At 35.0% G+C, this 20,807-nt stretch overlaps 5 protein-coding genes across 6 annotated transcripts in view; 1 reads left to right on the top strand and 4 right to left on the bottom strand.

Moving 5' to 3' along the window:
• Positions 1-20,807, bottom strand: part of LOC125827093 (60S ribosomal protein L37a) — a 145,313-nt gene that overhangs the window by 82,028 nt on the left and 42,478 nt on the right. The window lies entirely within an intron of this gene.
• On the top strand, positions 911-3,778 carry LOC125826678 (SNF2 domain-containing protein CLASSY 3-like). Its single transcript, XM_049506034.1, has 2 exons — positions 911-1,819; positions 2,006-3,778. Exons 1-2 carry the CDS (start codon positions 911-913, stop codon positions 3,776-3,778), a joined length of 2,682 nt encoding a protein of 893 aa, XP_049361991.1.
• Positions 4,892-7,178, bottom strand: LOC125826677 (SNF2 domain-containing protein CLASSY 3-like; the record flags this gene model as incomplete). The annotated part of the gene is made up of 2 exons (XM_049506033.1): positions 4,892-6,715; positions 6,837-7,178. Coding segments are annotated over 2 exons (2,166 nt in total), but the record flags the coding sequence as incomplete, so codon positions are not given.
• On the bottom strand, positions 7,229-7,871 carry LOC125827092 (uncharacterized). The gene is made up of 3 exons (XM_049506454.1): positions 7,521-7,871; position 7,361; positions 7,229-7,323 (listed from the first exon to the last, which is right to left on the bottom strand). Exons 1-3 carry the CDS (start codon positions 7,869-7,871, stop codon positions 7,229-7,231), a joined length of 447 nt encoding a protein of 148 aa, XP_049362411.1.
• On the bottom strand, positions 13,669-18,308 carry LOC125827077 (probable serine/threonine-protein kinase PBL19). The gene is made up of 5 exons (XM_049506440.1): positions 17,326-18,308; positions 16,151-16,411; positions 15,451-15,573; positions 14,093-14,572; positions 13,669-14,003 (listed from the first exon to the last, which is right to left on the bottom strand). Exons 1-5 carry the CDS (start codon positions 17,683-17,685, stop codon positions 13,998-14,000), a joined length of 1,230 nt encoding a protein of 409 aa, XP_049362397.1. The 5' UTR covers positions 17,686-18,308; the 3' UTR covers positions 13,669-13,997.

Genomic DNA, 20,807 nt, shown 5'->3' with positions numbered 1-20,807 from the left:
GTAAAAAATGTTGATTCATAAAAAAAATGATAGTGTTAATGTATATTTTTGGCAGTAGGTGGTTGGGGTAGTGTGTGGGAGTGGGGTGGGGGTAAGGAAAAAATCTATTTTTTTTTAAAAAACAAATTAACTCTTTTTGGGGAAGGGGCTGGAAGGGGGATGGGGTGGGGTGGTAAGAAAACTTCAAAAAAAAAAAAAAAAAAAATGGGATAGGGGGCGTGGGGAGTTGGGGGTGGTAGGGTGATAAAAAAAAACTTTAAAAAAGAATTAATTTTTTTTTAATAAAAACAAACTTTTTTTTTTCATTTTTTGGGATAGGGGGCAGGTGGGCTGGAAGGGGGTGGGGTGATAAAAAACACTTTAAAAATATTTTGTTTTCAAAGTTTTTAACTAGATCTCTACTATAATATGGGTATCCATATTATCCATTGGGTAACTTATTTTTACCAATTTAAAAATGAGTCGAGTCGAGTACTTTATCCATTTTTGTTTAATTCGTTTTCGATCGACTCAACTCGCTCGTTTGTCACTCCTACATCACTACAACAAAAACAATTTTTAGCGGCAATAAATAGACACATTAATAAAGAGTGCTAAAGTCTTTATTAACATTAGTTAAGTGTCATTAGATCCAATGTCGCTAAAGGCTTCAGAAAGATATACAAAGAGTGCTAATTGCCGCTAAAACTACATATTTAGCGGCAATTGAGCTATTGCCATTAACAAATTGCCGATAAAGATCATTTTTGATGTAGTGGATGTTATTATCCTTTGTTTCACACTATTCTTTTAGTTGGACTTCCTCTTTCTCAAAATATTTGTCATTTTGGAAGTCTAAAACAAATTTAATTATTTTCTGATCAATTTTTAGTATGCTAATGGTTATGCGATTTGACTCAGGTGCATATTTATGGATTCAGGGGATGGCTCTGTTTCAAGATGGTTTTGTCGAAATTGTAAACGTCCCATTACCAAAAAGGGATACACAGCTTGTGAATGTGGGTGTAAAACATGGGTGGACGATGGGACTAATGAGAAATGGCTCGTCGTGGATATCCCATTGGGGAGTCCTCCAGTTACTGTTGAGGGTGAAAACAACAAAGGTCCAATTCTTCTTAGTGATGACGGGGAGTCTAAACAGGACTGTGAAGTTGTGGAGAATATTGGAGAGGATGGAAGGAAAAGAAGAATGATGGAGCCTTCTGGAGGTGACAAGAGGAGGAAGTTCATTTCCGGAACTTGTGAGGAAATATCTGATAATTCGGAGGAGGAGAGTGATCCTGATGTAGCTATTGTACCTCAACTTGTTGCTGAGAGTGAAAACCACAACAAAGGCCGAACATATTTTCTTCGGCCACGCTCTATGGACAAGTCTAAGAATAAGAATGATGAGGAGTCTGATGAGGAGGAATCTGATGATGAGGAGTCGGATGAGGAGGAGTCTGATTACGAGGAGTGTAAATCCTCGTATAAAGAGGACTGTGAAGATCATAATAAACTCTCTCCTCCTGAAGAGAAGGAACATGTTTCTGTCAAAGAAACACTTCCTTTAGTATTTCGATTTGAAGACGAGGAACCTCTTCCCCCAGGGAAAGAAGAATGGGAAATAGAAAACGACAATCTTTTTGCTGAAATGCTCATGTGTATGTTGGAAGAACGAATAAGCCTTACAAATTCACCTGTTTTGCAGATGCAGAGTGAAAAATTAAGTGACTGTCAGATGGGGAACCACAAGCTTAAGCTAGATGAACAAATTGGACACATCTGTTCAGTTTGTTCACATGTGATTTTGGAAATCAAGTACATCTTTCCTGATTTTGTAAGTATACGAGTTTTGTTCTGTCAAGCACTTTTTTAAAAAAATAAAAAATCTGCTGCACACATTCTACTAAATCTAAATTTATGACAGTTTTTTCTGTAGCTTTGCCATCCCAATTAAACGGGCATGCTCTTTAGTTTATATTTTGTTCACTCTTAAAATCATGAACTTATGTGTCATTTGCAGGCTAGAAGACCTCGACAAAGGCATAGAAGAAAATATCTCAGAGAGTCGCCATCACTGTTGGATGTTGAGAGCTTCAGAGCTTCTGATTCTTCTGCAGACCAAGATTCTGCTATTTATGAAGAAGGAACAGTGTGGGATTTAGTTTCCCTAAATGTTAAAGCGGCAATGTATCCTCATCAACGTGGAGGATTTGAGTTTATGTGGGAACACATTGCTGGAGCTATAACACTTGAGAGGCTGAGAGAGCCCCTATCTAAGAGTAGGGGGGGATGCATTATCTCACACCCACCTGGCACCGGAAAAACCCGACTCACCATAGTGTTTCTTCAGTCATATCTGAAGATGCTTCCGAAGGGTCGGCCTGTAATCATAGCTCCATCAAGTTTGCTTCTTAACTGGGAAGCCGAGTTCCAGAAATGGGAGGTGGACACTCCCTTCTACAATTTGAACAGTAAAGATTTCTCCTCCCAAGAAGAAGAAGCTACAGTTCGTGTCGTTGGCTGTTTATCCGATGCAGGAAGAAAAAATACACAGCTTATACGTTTGGTGAAGCTGAAATCCTGGGCTGAAAGTAAGAGTGTATTGGGAATCAGCTATGACTTGCTCAGGAATCTCACAGGAGAAGATGGAGACGGCAATGCCAAAGGGATACGAGAAATGCTTCTCAAATTACCTGGTCTTCTGGTCCTTGAAGAAGGGCACACTGCTCGGAATGAGCACAGCCTTGTGTGGAAAGCACTGAAAAAGGTTGAAACAGAGAAGCGGATACTTCTGTCTGGAACTCCGTTCCAGAATAACATCAAAGAATTTTACAACACTCTCAGCATAGTTTGTCCAAAGTTTGCTGCAGATTCGGAGCAGAAATGGGCTTCTCTTAGCAGTTCCATTGACAATAATCCCCGAGCATTGGAAGAGCTTAGGGATATTATTGCACCACTTGTGCATACGTGCAGTGAAGATGTAAAGAAGGTAAGCCTTCCGGGTTTAAAGAGTACAGTGATACACTTGAAGCCCACAGATTTGCAGAAGGAGTTGCTTAAAAGAATACCAGAGAATCCGGGCTCCCTTTCCAATCTGTCGTTTCTGATCTCTGTTCATCCTTCATTAGTGGCAAACAGGAAGGAGTTCTCTGATTTAGAAAGTCAGCTCAGTGAAAGAAGATATTGGTTGGATCCTGATATTGGAGTAAAGACTAAGTTTGTTGTTGAATTAATCAAACTATGCGATGGGCTGAAGGAGAGGGTTATAATATTTAGCCAATTACTTGGTCCTCTAAAGCTGATCAAGGAGCAACTCAGTTCTCTCTTTGGCTGGACTTTAGACCGGGAGATTCTATATATGGATGGGAAACTTGATGTAAAGCAGCGGCAGGTATCAATAAATTCTCTTAATGATCCTAAGAGTGAGGTCAAAGTACTTCTTGCATCAATAAAAGCATGTTCGGAAGGAATAAGTCTTATTGGGGCATCAAGAGTGGTTTTGCTTGACGTTCTCTGGAATCCCTCGGTAGAACAGCAAGCTATCAGTCGAGCCTACAGGAAAGGTCAGACTAAATTTGTGCATGTTTACTATCCAGTAACATCAAAATGGGAGGTTGACAAGATCGAACAACAGACGAGAAAAAGTTATCAGTCAGATGTACTATTGTCTAGGAATGAAGTCAAGATGGATCCTTCATGTTCTGTGTCAGAGGATAACATACTAGAATCCATGGTTAAGAATGAGGGCCTCCGACATATTTTTGAAGACCTATCTCATGCACCGAGCAGTTAATTAGGTTAGTATGTGCTTTAATTTCTTCTCGTTTGCTGCTACATGAAGTAATCTGACTTGTTTACTACCTATCTTTGAATCTTATTCCTTTCCTTCTGGTTTCAGTCACTTTGATGCAAGAATGTGCACATTCACACCTGGTTTACGAAGAATGCAGGTTGGAGGCAAGAATGTGCAGATTCACACCTGGTTTACGAAGAATGCAGATAGGATTTTGCATCACCCACAGGATGTTCTATGTTCTTATGAGAGTAGATTTATATTTAAAATAATACATTGAATGTGTTGGATTATATACACATTTTTGGAAGTCATACTATGTGTATACTCATATCGGATTTCTATGTACCAAATTTATGATTTCCTTCAATATTTATAATTGAATTTGAATGCTCCTTTTTTTATTTGGAAAGAGAAATTTGTGCTTCCTTCCATCAGAGAAGTTAGTCAACCAACAGCTAATGATGCAGCTGCACTTTTGTGGCTTCAAAGACTCGACGATCTACTGTTGGTTCTTCCTCAGAGTTTGATAGGCTTCGTTACATCTAAAGATAAACTGAAGGATGTTGCACCTGTGAATGGTGAAGCAACATACCAATATACCACGAAGTCTCGATGGTAATTAAGTTGTAATCAATTTGACACAAGTGAGGTTGATAGAAAAGCTTCAGAGAACAGATTAGGCTTCAGAAAATTGAATCATTTCGACAGACCAGTGTTTAGTTTCTAACAATCTATCGTGATTCTAGTTTGAAGCACTTGATTCACAGTTTTGACTTAAAGTACTGAGTTCATGCAAGCTCAGATCATTGTGCAAGCAGAAGTGATGGAACCATTATACTTAACCTATTACAATAAGCAGTGCTAAAGAATTATACGATAAGCACCAGTGTAAGCGAAAGTTAGGACTAAACTAAGGGTTAGTTTTTCAAAACTAAGATAAAGCACAATAAATAAATTTTGCATTCTCCACTAAGAATCAGATTACAAGATAAAAATGTCTCACAGTAACAACATCCTAGCCTTACAAGAAAGAGATAAAACATTTGAGCCATTTTACTAAGACTAGCAAGTTAACAAAATACACTAAACAAGACGGACTGCCTCATGTACCTAACTACTCCCTTTTGAAGGTTGGCTACCAGAATTAAAGCATGTAGTAGGCACCACACGAGGTGCATGAGATAGCTTTTCAAAAATATGACGGAGGCCCTCATGCTTAACCATGGATTCAAGTATGTTATCCTCTGACACAGAACATGAAGTGTTCTCTTCATTCCTGGACAGAAGTACATCTGAATGATATTTCTTTCTTGTTTGTTGTTCGATCTTGTCAACCTCCCATTTCGATGTCACTGGACAGTAGACATGAACAAATTTTGTCTGACCATTCCTGTAGGCTCGACTGATGGCTTGCTGTTCTACAGAGGGATTCCAGAGAACGTCAAGCAAAACCACTCTTGAGGCCCCTATTAGACTTATCCCTTCTGAGCAGGCTTTTGTCGATGCAAGAAGCACTTTGACATCACTCTTAGGGTCATTAAGAGAATTTATTGATATCTGCCGCTGCTTTACATCAAGTTTCCCATCCATATAGAGAATCTCTCGGCCTAAAGTCCAGCTAAAGAGAGAATTGAGCTGCTCCTTGATCAGGTTTAGAGGATCAAGTAACTGGCTAAATATTATAACCCTCTCCTTCCACCCACCACATAGTCTGATCAGTTCAATAACAAATTTCATTTTTACCCCAATATCAGGATCCAACCAACATCTTCTTTCCTTGAGCTGACTTTCTAACTCAGAGAACTCCTTCCTATTTGCCACTAATGAAGGATGAACAGAGATCAGAGACATCAGATTTTGTTCATAAAAGGATCCCGGATTCTCTGGAACTCTTTTAAGCAACTCCTTCTGCAAGTCTGTGGGTTTCAAATGTATTACTGTATCCCGTATACCTGGAAGGCTTACCTTCTTTACATTTTCGCTACATTTATGGACAAGGGGTGAAATAATATCCCTAAGCTCTTCCAACGCTCGGGCATTCTTGTCAATTGAACTGCTAAGAGAAGCCCATTTCTGCTCCAAATCAGCAGCAAACTTTGGACTAACTACAGAGAGAGTGTTGTACAGCTCTTTGATGTTATTCTGGAACGGAGTTCCAGAAAGAAGTATGCGCTTCTCTGTTTCAACCTTCTTCAGTGCTTTCCACACAAGGCTGTGCTCATTCCGAGCAGTGTGCCCCTCTTCAAGGACCAGCAGATCAGGAAACTTTAGGAGTATTTCTCTAAGCTCTTTGGCATAACCCTCTCCATCTTCTCCTGTGAGAATCCTGAACAAATCATAGCTGATTCCCAAAATACTCGTACTTTTCGCCCAGGATTTCAGCTTCACCATCCGTATAAGGTGTGGATTTTTTTTCGCAGCACCGGATAAACAGTGAAAGACACCAACAGTACCTTCATCTTCCTTTAAAGAGAAGTTTTTGCTGTTCAAGTTGTGGAAGGGAATGTCCACCGCCCATTTCTGGAACTCCGCTTCCCAGTTAAGAAGCAAATTTGATGGAGCTATGACTACAGGCCGACACTGTGGGAACAGCTTTAGATATGACTGAAGAAACACTATGGTGAGTCGGGTTTTTCCGGTGCCAGGTGGGTGTGAGATAATGCACCCTCCCTTACTCTCCGATAGGGGCTCTCTCAGCCTCTCAATCTTTATATCTCCCGCTATGTTGTTCCACATGAACTCGAATCCTCCACGTTGATGAGGATACATTGTAGCTTTGGCACTTTGGGGAACTGAATCCCACACGGTTCCTTCTCCATAAATAGGAGAATCCTCAGCTGTTGAAGAATCAGGAACTCTGAAACCGTCAACATCCAAGACTGATGGGGATTCTCCAAAGCATTTTCTTTCGTACCTCCCTTGAGTTCTCTGAACCTGCAGATGACACATAAGTTCAAGAATTTAAGAGTGAATCATAAATAAATTGGAGGGAAGATGTATTTACAAAAATATTTGAAAAGATAAGTGCTTGACAGAACAAAACTCGTATACTTACAAAATTAGGGAAGATGTATTTCATCTCCAAATGGACATATGAACAAACTGAACAGATGAGTCCAATTTGTTCATCTAGCTTAAGCTTGTGGTTTCCCATCTGACAGTCACTTAGTCGTCCACTCTGCATTGGCGAAACTGATGGATTCGTAAATCCAATATGTGATTCCAAGATACACATGTTCATTTCAGAAAAAAGATCTTCAATTTCCTTTTCCCATTCTTCTTTCTCTGGGGGAAGAGGTTCCTCGTCTTCAAATCGAAATACTAAAGGGAGTGTTTCTTTGACAGAAACATGTTCCTTCTCTTCTGGAGGAATGACTTCATTACGATCATGGACATTTTTTATTGAATCAACAATAAACTTCAGAAACTCAGACTCTTCAAGAATCTTCATCGGATTCTTTCGAAGAGCATCAGTTGAAGATTCGAATTCCGACTTAGAATATGAGGTTGTATCAGTAAACTCTTTGGATTTGTCCCCTGTCCTGCACATGTCCGCAACGTTAACAACCTCAGGATCACTCTCCTCCTCCTCAACAACAATAACAACATCAGGATCGGTCTCCTCCTCCTCGTCCTCCTCATCCACCTCCTCCTCCGCAACGTTAACAACATCAGGTTCAGTCTCCACCTCCTCCTCCTCCTCCTCCACAACGTTAACAACATCAGGTTCAGTCTCCACCTCCTCCTCCGCAACGATTACAACATCAGGATCACTATCCTCCTCCTCCTCCTCAACAATATCAACATCAGGATCAGTCTCCTCCGATGACGAATCATCATCATCTGATACTTCCTCGACGAATGTCTGATTTGTGAAGTACTCAGAAGTTCCTCGACTGAACTTCCTCCTCCCATTGTTTTCCACATTTCTCTCGTCACCTCCAGAAGTCTCCATCTTTTTTCTTTTCCTTCCATTCGTAGAATTCCCACTTTGACTCAACTCATTCCTCTTTTCAATTATCTCGACCATACATTTTAAAGATTCTTGTCTAGTCCTCCTCTTTGAAACAGAGCCATCCCCTGAATCCATCTTCCGCACCTGAGACAAAATACACGATTTCCGTTATCAATCAAAATTCTAAAAGAAATTCTTCACAGTAACAACAAGACTGAACTGCATTTACAAATACTAACCTGAATAAAAAAAAAGCCCCTTTTCTGCCGGAAAATCAAGAATGGATAGCTTTGAATTCTTCCAAACTGTAAAAAAAACAGAGTAATATGGAAAGGCCCTTTTTTCTGCCGGAAAATCAAGAATGGATAGCTTTGAATTGTAGAAACGGTATAAACAGAGTAATAGAGAGTGATGAGTTTGAATGCATCGACACAAATATATATAGAAGGAGATAGAGTGACAGCATAAGCAAAACGTGACTTAGACAAGCCTTTTAGCGTGACAGAAAAAACTTATGTAAAGTGCGTGCATTTTGTGATACATTAGAATATTCCAAGTTCCAACTATTCAGAACGATGTAAAGTGTGAATGTTAACTCTTCCAACTGGGTCACATGAATTGTCAAAAAAAAATTGTCTTTCTTTAGCAAGGGTATACTTTAATTTAATTAGATAATTTTTTTCAAAATTGTGGGAACGATCGTAGCTACGCTCTTTAGTTTTAATTCATATCCTGTAGTTATAATTTTATTACATTGAATGTCGTCGCTCTTATTTGTGTAAATTTTTATAATTACTTCGAGTAAAAAATTAGCGATCGATTAAGAAAAATATTTCATCATATTAGGTTTTAAGAAAAAAAAGAATGAGATAGATGATTATAGACCACTGATCTGAAAGGTTTCGGGTTTGTTTATAACCTAGAAAAAGTAAATTAATAACGAAATAATTTTGAAAAATAAATGTTCTGCTCAACTTAGTGACAAAGGGTGTTAAAATTTTCTTAGAGCATGTTACAAAGGTGACTGAATTAATATAGCGGGTAGGGTTGCGTATCGGTTGGTTTGGTTCTGTTTTGGAATTTACGGTTTTACTTATCGGTTATCGGTTTGTAATCATGCTCAACCATTATGGAACCGTTAAGATATCAATTTATCGATTAGTGATCGTTATCGGTTCGGTTATCGATTTAATCGTTAACAGTTCGCACAATTTTCATTGAGAATTACTAATGGACTATTCACTAATCAACAGTACACAGTAGCCAGTAGTCACTGATGAACTTTTCACCGTTAGTCCATTACTACATAAACACTTAATAAAACTTCATATTAACCTGGACAGAGATGTCAATATTGCCTATTATTGCCTAATCTGGCAAACTCAAAAGAATTCCTCATAACAACCAAGCCAATTTTGATATGAACTATAAAGAGAAACCATTACATGCAACACTACTAACGAAAACCACTAATGATCATGAGACCATAAAAACTTTTTCATTGCAAATGGTAATATTGCAACATTGCAGGTATATCTTACTGAATCGCTCATTGTAATGAGAAGATAAAAACAAAGACTTAAAGTAACGGAACCAACCATTTGAACCTCAATTTAGACACTTAGAGAATGATATTCAAAATAAGTCGCCCGCGTGGGAGTAGTGACAGTGAATCAAAGAGTGATATCACAGCTTTGGAATATTATTATGAAATTTTAGTGTCAACTATAAAATTACTGTAAAGAGTCTGAAGATTGAAATGTAAACCCTAAAGGCTAAACGTGTCTTAAGGCCTTAACTGATATAAAATGTAACTAATTAAACTTCTTATCGGATTATCGGGCACTCAATTAGAAATATGGCCAAACCGAGACCCGAACCGATAAGAAGTTTATGGTAAACTGAGACTCGAGTTAAGCCATTAACCTGAACCATTGACCCAATAAGCAAATTATCAGTTCGGATTATCAATTTAGATTTGATTTTGAACAGCCCTAATAGAGGGTGGTAGGCCATAAAACGATTTCACTTGACAACATCTTCTCAGTCATGTTCTTTGCATCGAATTTGCCTAATACAATTAGTATCTCTTGTGTGATTGGTGAGTTACTGCATAAAAACGAGTTTATGTAGTTCGTACCTGAAGAATAGCGGGGTGGGTGACCAATAGTGTGAAACTCTATTGTGACCAGAATGTCATAATTCAAAATTAATTACAAAGGCTAATATTGCAAGTTTGGTATTTGAGTTAGTAATAAATTTTGATTTTGACACTTGTAACTCGGTATATTTTATCTTTTATTAATCAAAATGTTCCTTTTTATAGGAAATATGTCATATTTGGAGTACTTCTAGAGGTATTATCATCAAATATTGAAGTAATAATACAATTTAACATAAGTACATAACACATGAACTATTAAACGATAAAATAATTAATATTTTGGGAAATTTGTGAATATTCCCAAGAGGCTAAAAATATTGATAAACCTATTCTAAATACGTAAAAATAGAGCAACAAGGACTGATCGAAAAAACATACACTAATATAGAATGAGAAAAAGAAACGTGACAAAAAGAGGGGAGTGGCTGGAGTTTTAGGTTTTGTTAAGGAGGAGAAACTACAAATGAGAGAGAATATATAGCACGTCAAATTTTTTCTACAAATGTATATAAAAAATTTCTTTCACATATAAAGTGAAAAAAATGTGTAGTAATATCACTTTCAGATGGTACAAAAACAAAAATCTTCACAGACTAAAGTGGATAAATATTTTGTGCATTTTATGACATTGAAATATCTCTTTAGCTTCAAAGGAACGAGGATGATATGAAGCAAGAACCCTTGACTTTTTTCATTTTAAAAAAATATATTTTTCACCTAGTGTTTGGTATGAATTTTTTACAACTTATAACTATGTCAAAAAGAATATTTTCCTTTCGTCTCGATTCATGTGATGTTTGATTTGATACAAAGTTTAAAAAATATCATGACAAGCTCACTTGGGCAGATTAATAAGCCTCGCAATGACAAGCCCATTACGAAAAAGTCAACCTAATCAGGCGATAATTAGGGCTCACGTCAAAAGCGGATAACAAGGGTTCTCTGATTATAAATAAGAGAGAGTCAGAGATAGTAACGAAAGAGTAATTTGGAGTTAGCGCGTGGGATTTGAAACTTTGAAAGAGATTTGGAGCAAGAAGGCAAGAATCAGCCCTATTAATTGAGGCATGTTGTTTGTTACAATCTGATGTTTTGCAATTCATTTATGTTAGCTCTAATCCTAGAATGTATGTCTTCATTTATGCTATTTGAAGGTAGAAAGTTGAATAGGAAAAAATAGTGTAAACGAAGACAAACGTTCTAGGATTAGAGCTAACAATATACCTCAATAAGTAGGATTGATTCTTGTCTTATTGGTCCAAATCTCCTTCAAAGTTCAAAATCTCACGTGCTAACTCTAGATTATTTCTTTCGTTTCTATCTTTAACTTTCTCTTATTTAGTCGAGAAACTCTTATTATTCACTTCTGACACGAACCCTAATTATCGCCTGATTAAGTTAACCCTATCGTAATGAGTTTGTCATTGCGAGGCCCATTAACTTGCCTACATGAGGTTTTCATGATATGTTCTTGATTAACCATAATGTATGTTCATGTCTTTCTCTTTTGCCTTGACTTTTGCATTTTCTCAATAGGTTCACATTATGAGCCTTCTTAAATTGACAAGGATGATTTTTTGGCGATTTGTCTAATTATATTGTAATATCCCTAGCTTTTTTAATGTTCCATGTTCTCACAAACGAAATGAGGAACATCTATTCTAAGTGGGCATGAGCTAGAATCCTTATATCTGCTTGGTTGTTCAATGGAAAGTGTTGTTTTGTGACCAACAATCCAGAATTGTGGTGGAGTGGTAAGTATTTTTTTATCCTAAACCAGAGATTTTAAGCTGGGCTCCAATTAGCGGGGATGGAAAATGGAAAAGAAAAAGTATTGTCATGCGGAGAACCTAAACACTTAAAAAAATGTATATAAAAATATATTTACAATTGTATACAATTTTCAAAATTGAAAAACAATCGTCTAGTTCAACTATATATGTACATTATAATGGGGAAACTACATAAATGGACCACAAAACATAAAATAATTACAATTTTATAGCCCAACTCAAACTAATTCAGGAAATACTCACTGACCCAAATACTAATCTCAATAAATTACAACATATATCCCCTTTAGTTTATGCCAAATTTCTCTTCAGTCCTTTTTAAATTTAGGCCCAATTTCGCCTCTAGCCTTTTAAAAGTTAGGCACAATACGCCCAAAACTTTTGTCAAATTATTAATATTTTTTGTTTTTTTCTAATTTATTATTTTTGTTTTATCATTAATTACTTTTATTTTTTCTCTTTTATTCTTTCTCATTTATTATTTTTATTTTTATTTCATCTTGTCCTTTATTAGAGTTACAATTTTGTAATATTTTTATTTATTTATTTTGGCTAGTTTATCTTCTTTTTATTTTTTCTCTCTTTCTATATTTTAATCTTTTTAAGAAAATAAAATAAATTACTTGTGTTCTTTTCTTATTTATTATTTTTATTTTCTCTTTTATTCTTTTCTCATCTATTATTTTTATTCTTTTTTTTCTTCATATTATCCAATTTGATAACAATTTTACTATTTTTTTTCTTTATCATTTTCATTTTATCCTTTATTAGAGATATCATTTGGTAATATTTATTATTTATCTCTTTGTTCTTCTTTTTTATTTTCTTTTTTCCTTTATTAGAGATATATTTCCATTTGATAATATATACTTTTATAGTATCATTTACTAATGAGTAATTTATATACAACATACATTAATGATATCACAGTGTGTGTGTATATATATATATATATATATATATATATATATATATGATGTCTTGGTATCATTAAGACTGATAATTTGGTAATATATACTCTTACAGTATCATTTACCAATGAGTACAGGGTGTGAACAAGAAACATTAATGATACCAATACAGTATATGTATATATGTCAGTTACGCGAAATTATCACTTGGGGCATCTATTGTAATTATTTAGGGGGTATCAATGTAAGGGGTATATATTTGTAATTAATGTGTATTTATGGGGCATTTGTTTAGTTTCCCCCATTATAAAATACTAAGGGTCCGTTTGGCCATTTGATACGAAATCAATATAAGATGAAGTTGAAGTTTTGTTTGAACATGCAATTTGAATTTTTAAGTTGTATTTTTTGCTCATAAACGTAAAAAATAAAATTACAAGTTGTGAAAACTATCAAAACTGTCTCAATTTTTTATACAATCTTGCCAAATAAGAAAAATTCCATACCAAAAAAAAGTTCATAACAAAAGTACAATACATCATCACAAAGCTATTCTTAAAAAAACATATTAGCATTTATCGATAAAATTTAGTTCAATAAAAAAATTGAACATAAGTTGTAGTCTGCTATATTTATTGAGTCGTTTGTTGGTCAAATCATTAGTAATTATATCATCATGCTTATATTCCATGAATATTTCATCACTCCTAAAGCCTCATTGGAAGCCTGTCAGTCTTACATACAGTATATTACCCACAAGTTCATCTTCTTTGATAGAATATTAGATAACTCCTATAGTATTCTCAAAAAAAAATATCTATCAATTTTTATATATGAAATATTTGAAATCATGATATGAAATTCCCAAATCAAGTTTTTTGGAGAATTTAGAATTTAGATGGAGATGAAATCGCATGTTCAAATATTGATTTCATCTTTGATTTCAAATCAAAGAAATGAAATCACATGTCCAAATCCCAAGTCTCAGAACTCATATATGAATAGATGCGGAGTTTTATAATTAAGATTTTTGGATGCCACACAAATAAGAGTTGAATAAAGAGACAAAATTTGTTACTTTGATAACTTGGAAAACAAATGGATTTATTTACACAAACACACACTAGTGAGTAGAAGTCCTAACTATGGAGCTTACAAGTACTTGTATCACTTATAATAGAAAAAAGAAAACTTCCCTCCTTTTGCCATACTCTCCCTAGTGTAAACATACTTAATCAAAAAGAACTAATGGTACACATGAAGAGACCATTTCTTTTGCCAAAGAATATTACTTAACATATATATACGTATATAGAAAAAATTTACTCGTTCCGTGCATAAGGATCTCAATTTTGAGGCTGATATAAGTTTGATTCCGCGATATGTGGAGCCTTCAAGCCTGAAATAGCAGGTAAAGAAAGTTAGACAAAAAGGTTCATATTAGCTTATTTTGACTAACTAGTATAGACCATATTTGAGTAGACTTGCCTGAGCTAAGGGGCTCATTGGTCTTGCAGTTTCAGCGATGGTCTTCTTTTTGAGTTGTTTAGGTAAGGGAAGTTGTGTAGGCCTAGATGCACCTACACCAGTAGCTTCAATAGAAGTTGTTTCTTGTGATTCTTGTACTGCCTGTGTCAGTATCTCAACCGCTTCGCTCATTTTTGGCCGCTCTTTGGCGTTCTTGTTTAAGCAGCTATCAGCCAGTTTTGCAATTCTCTTAGCAGCAATAAGTGAGAAGTCATTTCGAAGCCTCGAGTCAATTATCATGCTAAATCTTCTACTATCAGCAGGAAATTGTTTTACCCAATCAAGAAGCTTCTGCTCGATCACAGGACGGCTCCTTTCCAAAGTTCGCCTGCCTGTGAGGATCTCATAGAGAACAACTCCAAAGCTCCATACATCACTCTTAACTGATAGATGTCCAGTTTCAACATATTCAGGGGCAGCATATCCTAAAGTCCCCACCGGCTAAGAACAAAAAATTGCGTATTAACAATCAGGCCACGAGAATAGAAGTCTAAAGAATGACTAACCTGTGCAATTCAGGGCCTAAAAATAACTAAAGATAAACTATACCAGCTAGTAAAGTAATAAAGCACATGGTTACATAAATAGCTAGAGATCAATGAAAACAAACAGCATGGTGACTTGCGACTGGAAGAGGAATATGAGCCAATAGCGAGAAGCTAAGTTGCTCGGACTCATGTGCAGGTGTTTGATACAGGTGTGGATCCAAAGGTCGGATCCTTCATGATCTAAATCTTAAGATTCAAGGGTCCAAATCCAAGTTTAGATATGGCCTACAGGTGTGGGGATTCGGCTAAAAATGATTCAAATATCTAAATTAGAGTTAGATGTCTAAATTATGAGATATTATGTGGAAAACTTACAAAGTATTCTGAGGAAAAAATATTTATCAAGGGGAGAATCCCTGAAGGTGATAAAAGGAAAAGGATTGACATAGAAATTACTTTTCTTTTCCAGTCTTCATACAAAGCACTATATTTTCTTCAATTTCATCTTAGCTTTTGTCCTGATTACAGAAATCATTGTATTTATCCCAAATTTCTCTGTTGATTTTGGTCAAAGTCCCCAAAATAGATTGACCAACTCTGGTACCACACCCACGTCGTGTCGACACAGGTGCGGCACGAAAGTGAAAAGTCCAAGTAACTTAGGCAAAAAGAAGACATAAAAATGCAGTCCCTTCAAGCATTAGCCAAAAAGGCGGGTATATTTCGAATGTACAGAATTTGGCATAACAAACCCCTACCACACCCTCTTTCTAGGGAAGTTCACTATAAAAATTCAGCATCCATGCAAAATGGAACATTGTCATCACTTACCGCGGTAGACACATGAGAGCGGTCACCAGCTGGCCCTTCCCTTGCAAGCCCAAAATCTGAAAGCCTTGCATTAAAATTCTCATCCAGAAGCACATTTGATGACTTGAAATCTCGATATATCACCTTCAATTTTAACCAAAAAGTATTCATTAAGAAAGGAAATGAAAGAAAAAGTTCAAGAGTTTTGTATAGGGATAGAAAGAAGAAAGATGCTTTTAGGAGCACAAAATGCTTTTAGCTTAATTGGTGTTAATTATGATCATAAACATGCTATCTCTTGTCAACCACGCCTACTCGTTTTATCTTTCTTGGCTTCAGAACTTAGTTGGAAATACTGATACATGTGAATTAACGAAGTTTATTTGTTGCATTTTTCCAGTAAATGGAACAGGTATCTGCCAGTTTCCTAATAATGTTAAGAAAGAAAAGCATGTCGGTTAACCCCTGACAACACACTGCTACAAATTCATCAACTTGATTAAATGGAAAAAATTGTCACGTAATTAGAGAGCTTGATAAACAAGTTTAATGTATATATCTAATTATCAGCTGGATTTTCTTTTGGCATCTGAAATTAAGGATACGACTCTGTTAGCAAAGTCAGATAATATGTGTTTTCAATGTCATAAGCAGAAAATCAATTGTGACCTGATTAGCAGAATTTGAAGTGTAATTATTTTATCTGAGTAGTTAAGCATACCTGGACTTCTAGTCCCTCATGCAGATAAGCCATCCCTTGCGCGGCACCAAGGATAATTTTCAATCTTGTTCTCCAAGGAACTACAGGTACAGCTTTGTTGAACAGATGATCCTCTAAGCTCCTATTTTGCATGTATTCATAAACCAACAGGCGCTGAATCCCTCTTTCCCCATCTGTAGCGCAATATCCTAGAAGTTTAACAAGATTAGGGTGCTCCAAGACTCCGAGGAATTGAACTTCTGCAATCCATTGTCGGTGGCCCTGCATAGTATATGAAGAATTAGCAACATTTATTGTCAGAGCGACAGAGAAACCAACAAAGAATCAAGATGTCATAACATATAGAGAGGGCAGTGAACTTATACAACCAAACAAAAGTGGACGTTGAACTCTTTAATTCATCTAACTCATTCAACATATGTGGCAAGTAAAATAGAGCACATAACCAGTAATGAAAGGAAAATGTGCTGCTCTAAACTCTAGACCTGTGGGAATCACAATGGCTCTGTACTCAATAGGTTAAGTACATAAAAAGAAGATGTAAAGAGGAAAAAAGTTAATCAATCATGGAATTCAACGTATCAATTATGGAAACGTGGAGAAAAGAAGCAAGAAAGGCAACACGTGTTGCTAGCTTAATTAATTAGAGCCTGATTATACTAATCTTAACACCTACAATCAATGCTAACATGGCACTGCCTCCATTTTGAAAGAGATGGCAACTATTTGGTCCCGAAATAAGCTTAGCTAGTGAGTCTACCATTTGCCATTCTATATTTGTCAAGCATTTGTCATACATAACAAAACTTAATTCAACATAAAAATGCATATGCAAATAGTTTTTCCAAGTTTTCGGCCCAAATTTAAACCTCATATGCCACCGCATATTCTGTTTTATGCAGTCACAAATACGACTTATCTCAATCACTTCTGATTCCAATAAAATTTTACCTCTTTACAACAAATCTCTAAATTGCAACATTTAACAAGGTTGATCTTACATAAAGCAAGAAACTTAACGGCAAAGTGAGTTCAACATCTACTATATATACTTAAAACATAACTTTAACCATGTATCAACAGTGTAATGGGGTTTGGCCCTACCAAGCTCCGCCCCTGCTCGTATCGAATATGAAAATGATACATACACCACAGATCAAAGGAAAAGTTTATACCTGCAATCCAAGTGTATTGAGTTTCTTAACAGCAACCACAATAGGATCACCCTTTCCATTAGGAGGCTGAATTGAACCTTTATATACACTCCCAAAACCACCTTCTCCAATCTTTAACAATCTATTGAAATTCCTTGTAGCCTCCTTAAGCTCTGAGAGAGTAAAAACCCTCAAATTTTGCTCTCTTTCTCTATACATTTCCGGTATACTTCGAGGAGATGAAACTGAACCTGTAGACCTAGTTGCCCTATTTCCTTCAGAATTACCATTTCTCCTACTTTCATTACTCAATTCTGGTGCTGATTCCCCTCTCCTACGGGAACTCGATTTATCCTTGAATATATAAAAACACTTCAGCATTTTTCTTAAAGCAAAAATCTTGAAACTTCCTGAATTAAAAAAACCCCAATAGCGTTAAAAAAAAGTTTTTTTTTTCTTTAAGCTTCTGCTACTCTTATCAAGTCAATAACTTGGTGAAGTCAAAATTTGATGATAAATAATGGAAAGATACCAACTTTCTGCAGCTGAAATAGGAACAAAACTAGGATAAGCAAAGAAAAATGAAAATATGTGAGAAAGGAACAAAGAAAAGTCAATCAAAAAGTGGGAACTGGTAGCTTTACACCAAAAGGGGACAAAATTTCAAGTGGGTATCAGTAAAAAAGCAAGAAAACTCAAAAACCAGAGAAACCCATATGAGAAAACAGAAGAAAAACAAGAAAAACTCAGAAACCCACTTCAGAATTGTAAAGAATAAGCAATATATATTGAAATAAACTGTAAAAATTGGGGAAAAAACAAGAATTTTGCAGCTGTATAAGTAGTCAAATGTGGAAAATGGATTTAACAAGCGTGACATAGGAATGTAAAGATTATAGAGAGAGAAGGAGAGAGAGAGAGCGTGTTAACGTGTATGAAAGGAAAAGGAGCAAGGAAGGACAAAACTTGAGAAGACTACAAAAATATTGATGTGCTATTGAAGACGATGACCAAGAAAATATGGAGAAATGAATCAACCTATTCTTTTAGAGTCTTGTTTGGTTTTAAAATAAGTTACTGTATATTATATCGCGATATAAATATTTTGGGATAAGTCATATCGCGATTTTATTCAAATCAAACATAGGATGAATTCATTCTAAAATCAAATGAGTTTTCGATTAACGGATCAATTACCTTTGTTGGATGTCTGGTTTGTTTTAAATATATGATAATAATTAATAATTAAGTCATAATCTATTGATGGATTGTGTCAATAACTTCTTTTCTTTTTTATAGGTTCAAGGATTTTATAATGAATCTACTAGTTTTTGTCGCTTTAGTTACTGTTGTTAGATTAACAATAGGGGTTGCTTCTAGTGGACTTGGAGTTGGTCAATGGATTGTTGTCAAGCTATAGAGGGTATCGCGAGACAGTTTAAAACAGAGAAAAGAATATGAGATACTTTATTGCTTGGTTAAGTTTTTATGAAAGATTTATCAATCTCTGAACTGATTGGAAATGCATTACACTGAGAAAAATAAGTTGAAATTTTGTGAGTGAGGGAAAAAAATCACTTATCCAAATCAGCTTGTCCTATTTAATATTATCCAAAACATTATTCTAATATATAATGTAATTTATTTGGAAACAAAAAAAAACTCATATCCAACAGGTCCTAACTTTTTTTTTTATTGTACTATGATATTACTACTTTTTTTTAAAAGTTACTATGAGTACCATGTTCCAATAGGAAAAAAAAAGACTTTTCTCATGTACTTTTTTTTTTCTTTGTTTAATTTTCTTGCTGGTTGTCTGATGAGGATTTCTTGGATAATTCATAATTCAAGTGGACCAATATTTGACAATGATGTTTGTGAGATTTTAAGATAAAAATATTTGACGAGAAAATGTCAAATACAGCGTGTTTATGTTTTCCACTGCTTATGTTTAATTTATTAATCATTACAAAAACTTATTATTATTTTTCGAACAAAAAAAATAGTGTTGATTTTGCAATAGATTAATTTCTTTTATGTTTATTTTCTTTGATAATGAAATTTCTAAATAGTTAAAGACCGTTGAACGCGTTTTGGTGCAAGTCCAGTCTTGAGGCTTCAAAAGGGAAAGATTAGTACATTAAGTAAGGAATTAAAGATGAGGAATTTTTATTTTATTTTTCACCCCGTGTTTCAATACCGGCTTTATATTGGAGATTTGGAGTCCAACTATTTTGGATACTTACTGCGTAGGATTCCATTCGGGAGAAGCACTCCCTATCAAGATTTTTTCATACTTAAGAGGCTTAAATTCGAGACTCTGATAAGGGAGTAGCAGCTTCATTCAATGCACCACATCTATTAGTGGTAAAAGATAATGAGGAATTACTAACAAGGGAGTTTGAAATCTTGATATTTTTAAATAAGACTGATTTGAGAATTAAAAGTATAAATAGGTAGGAGTGGACATCATACAGTAGATATTGAATTATTAATGCGAATTAAAAAACTTTATTCTGCTATATCGGTATTATGGTATTTGAATATGAATATAAAAGACTTTTGGTATTCCATGTACGATATTCAATATTTATATATAAAACAAATACTGAAATTCTAAATATCATATCAAAGTATAGAAGTTATACACCAATATGGTTTGTGGTGCAGTGATGAGATTGTTTCACCCTTAATCAGAAAAATTGGGTTCCACCCTGGTTATGGAGAAAATCTTGTTGAAAGCGTCACTCCTGAATGGACCCTGCAATGCACGATCAAAATTTAATCGGGACTCTAATGTATGCTACTGACATCGGATGGAAAATCAAAATAAAATAAAAGAGAAGTTATACATACAATTCATATATATTATTTTATTGTAATAAGAGAAAATATATGTATATAAAAATAAAAAACAAATATATAAAATAGTTTACTTGGGAATTTTCTATTATATGAGTATATATGTAAATCAGAATCAAATAAATTATAATTATCAATTTCTCATACTTCAAAATATCAAAATTAATTTTTAAAACTATAAATCATACGGAGTACTACATTAATTTGATATGAATAATAATATAAGTAGTATTTTAGAAAATTAAAATTATCGAAGTTGTTAATTAATACCTTGTCATGTTCACCCCCTACAAATAGGTAGTTGGCTTTTTAAAAGTCGGTGTCCAATAATAAAACTACTACTATAGTACTATTAGTTGTCTGACTTAAATGCCCTCGAAGGACGACGTAAGACAAAAACAACCAATGTAAAAGAGAGTTGTGAAGTGTTGGAATCATCCTCGAGATTTCGGATTTGAGTTTTTGGATATAGAATTATCTTTATTTAGGAGTGTTTTATCTTTTAGTGTGAAACTTTTCAGCGCGAATTCAGATTTAATCGAGCTCCAATATAGATATCAGATATCGAATGAAAAATTAAAAAAAAAGTATCAAAAAGTCTGTTAATTCAGATTCATTCAAATATTAAATGGTTCATTTTT

The sequence above is a fragment of the Solanum verrucosum genome, unplaced genomic scaffold (assembly GCF_900185275.1).
Source record: "Solanum verrucosum unplaced genomic scaffold, falcon-dt-bn FXZP01000060.1, whole genome shotgun sequence".
In the NCBI taxonomy this organism is placed as follows: Eukaryota; Viridiplantae; Streptophyta; class Magnoliopsida; order Solanales; family Solanaceae; genus Solanum; species Solanum verrucosum.
This window is presented reverse-complemented; position numbering and strand designations above follow the sequence as displayed.

Excerpts from the sequence above, each read along its gene's own strand:
- LOC125826678 (XM_049506034.1), top strand. The coding sequence starts at position 911 with ATGGATTCAGGGGATGGCTCTGTTTCAAGATGGTTTTGTCGAAATTGT. Across the intron at positions 1,820-2,005 it reads AGTACATCTTTCCTGATTTT|GCTAGAAGACCTCGACAAAG; the intron begins GTAAGTATACGA and ends TGTCATTTGCAG.
- LOC125827077 (XM_049506440.1), bottom strand. The coding sequence starts at position 17,685 with ATGCTGAAGTGTTTTTATATATTCAAGGATAAATCGAGTTCCCGTAGG. Across the intron at positions 16,412-17,325 it reads TCAATACACTTGGATTGCAG|GGCCACCGACAATGGATTGC; the intron begins GTATAAACTTTT and ends TATACTATGCAG. Across the intron at positions 15,574-16,150 it reads ATGAGGGACTAGAAGTCCAG|GTGATATATCGAGATTTCAA; the intron begins GTATGCTTAACT and ends TTAAAATTGAAG.
- LOC125827092 (XM_049506454.1), bottom strand. The coding sequence starts at position 7,871 with ATGGATTCAGGGGATGGCTCTGTTTCAAAGAGGAGGACTAGACAAGAA.